The sequence below is a fragment of the Charadrius vociferus genome, unplaced genomic scaffold, assembly GCF_000708025.1.
Source record: "Charadrius vociferus isolate BGI_N301 unplaced genomic scaffold, ASM70802v2 scaffold88, whole genome shotgun sequence".
Classification (NCBI taxonomy): Eukaryota; Metazoa; Chordata; class Aves; order Charadriiformes; family Charadriidae; genus Charadrius; species Charadrius vociferus.
Window position 1 is genome coordinate 4,443,889 of NW_009649619.1, and position 1,031 is coordinate 4,444,919.

Below are 1,031 nucleotides of genomic sequence, written 5' to 3' on the forward strand. Positions count from 1 at the left end.
GGCGAGGATAGACCGGGGCTGTTTCCGCCGTGGGGACGGGACGGGATGGGGGGTGGGCGATGGCTCCAAAATCGGGGGAAAAAAAAAAAGCTGTGTTAACGTCGGTAAAAAAGCCTGCGTTTCTGTTTGCGAAGGGCGAGGGAGAGGGCCCGAGCCGGGTTCTTCTGGAAAACCCGCAAATATCGGGTTGTCCCGAGTGTGGCCTCGCAGAGGGAGCCCCCGCCTGTCCCCCAGCCTGGCTGCGCCTTGAAAAAAAATAGTGAGTTTAGGGGTTTTATTGGTTTGGTTTGCTTTTGTTTTGCTAAATGAGCGCCGGCCCTGCCGTGCGTTCGACGTGTCTGCGGACATCTGCGAGTACATACATACACATATAAACTGTGCTATGTTTCATGGCATCGATGTGTGCGTGTCTCCAGCTAATGAAATGTTCCTCCACGTAAAAAGGAACATCTAAGCCCCAGACCCATTAAAGTCCCGGCTATTTTGTTTTGTAAATGCGTTTTACGGTCCCTTATCCCTGTGCCCAGGACGGATGTGCAGTAAAACGGAGCCGCTCTCTAATAACGTGATTGGCCGCTCGCTGAGAAAAGTTTATTGATAGCTGCAGGGCTCTAATCTCCTCGAAACACAAGAGGCTCTTGCAGTCATTTAAGGGTAATTATCTAAACGGGGAGGGACAGCGAATTCCCTTTCCTTTTAACCGGACCCCATAAAGATGGTAGATTAGAAGCGTATAGATTATGAATTGAATTGATATAATAAGACATTTTATTAACTGATAAGCAACAGGACCTCGTTGAAACGAGTTGTCCTGCACGCAGCTACACACACGCACACGCGTGAATCTTACACACGGGTGAGCATATACCCTGGCTGTGTGCTTACTATATAGGTACTGTCCTGCCTGTATACATACATACCCGCCTCGCACACGCCGCGCTGTGCTCACATACGATCCCTCCAGGTGAAGACGATTTGTAGGGGACTTGCGGGCTACCCCCGCGCACTCCCATCCGTGAGGGCGAGCGCAG

The 1,031-nt window shown here is 51.0% G+C and overlaps 1 protein-coding gene across 1 annotated transcript in view; it reads right to left on the bottom strand.

Annotated features, from left to right (window-relative positions):
- Positions 1 to 1,013, bottom strand: part of MSX1 (msh homeobox 1) — a 3,776-nt gene extending 2,763 nt beyond the window's left edge. The window contains exon 1 of the mRNA XM_009890558.1: positions 921 to 1,013. Within this exon, the coding sequence (XP_009888860.1) occupies positions 921 to 1,013 (93 nt within the window). The remainder of the gene's footprint in view (positions 1 to 920) is intronic.
- Between the last annotated feature and the right edge of the window lie 18 nt (positions 1,014 to 1,031).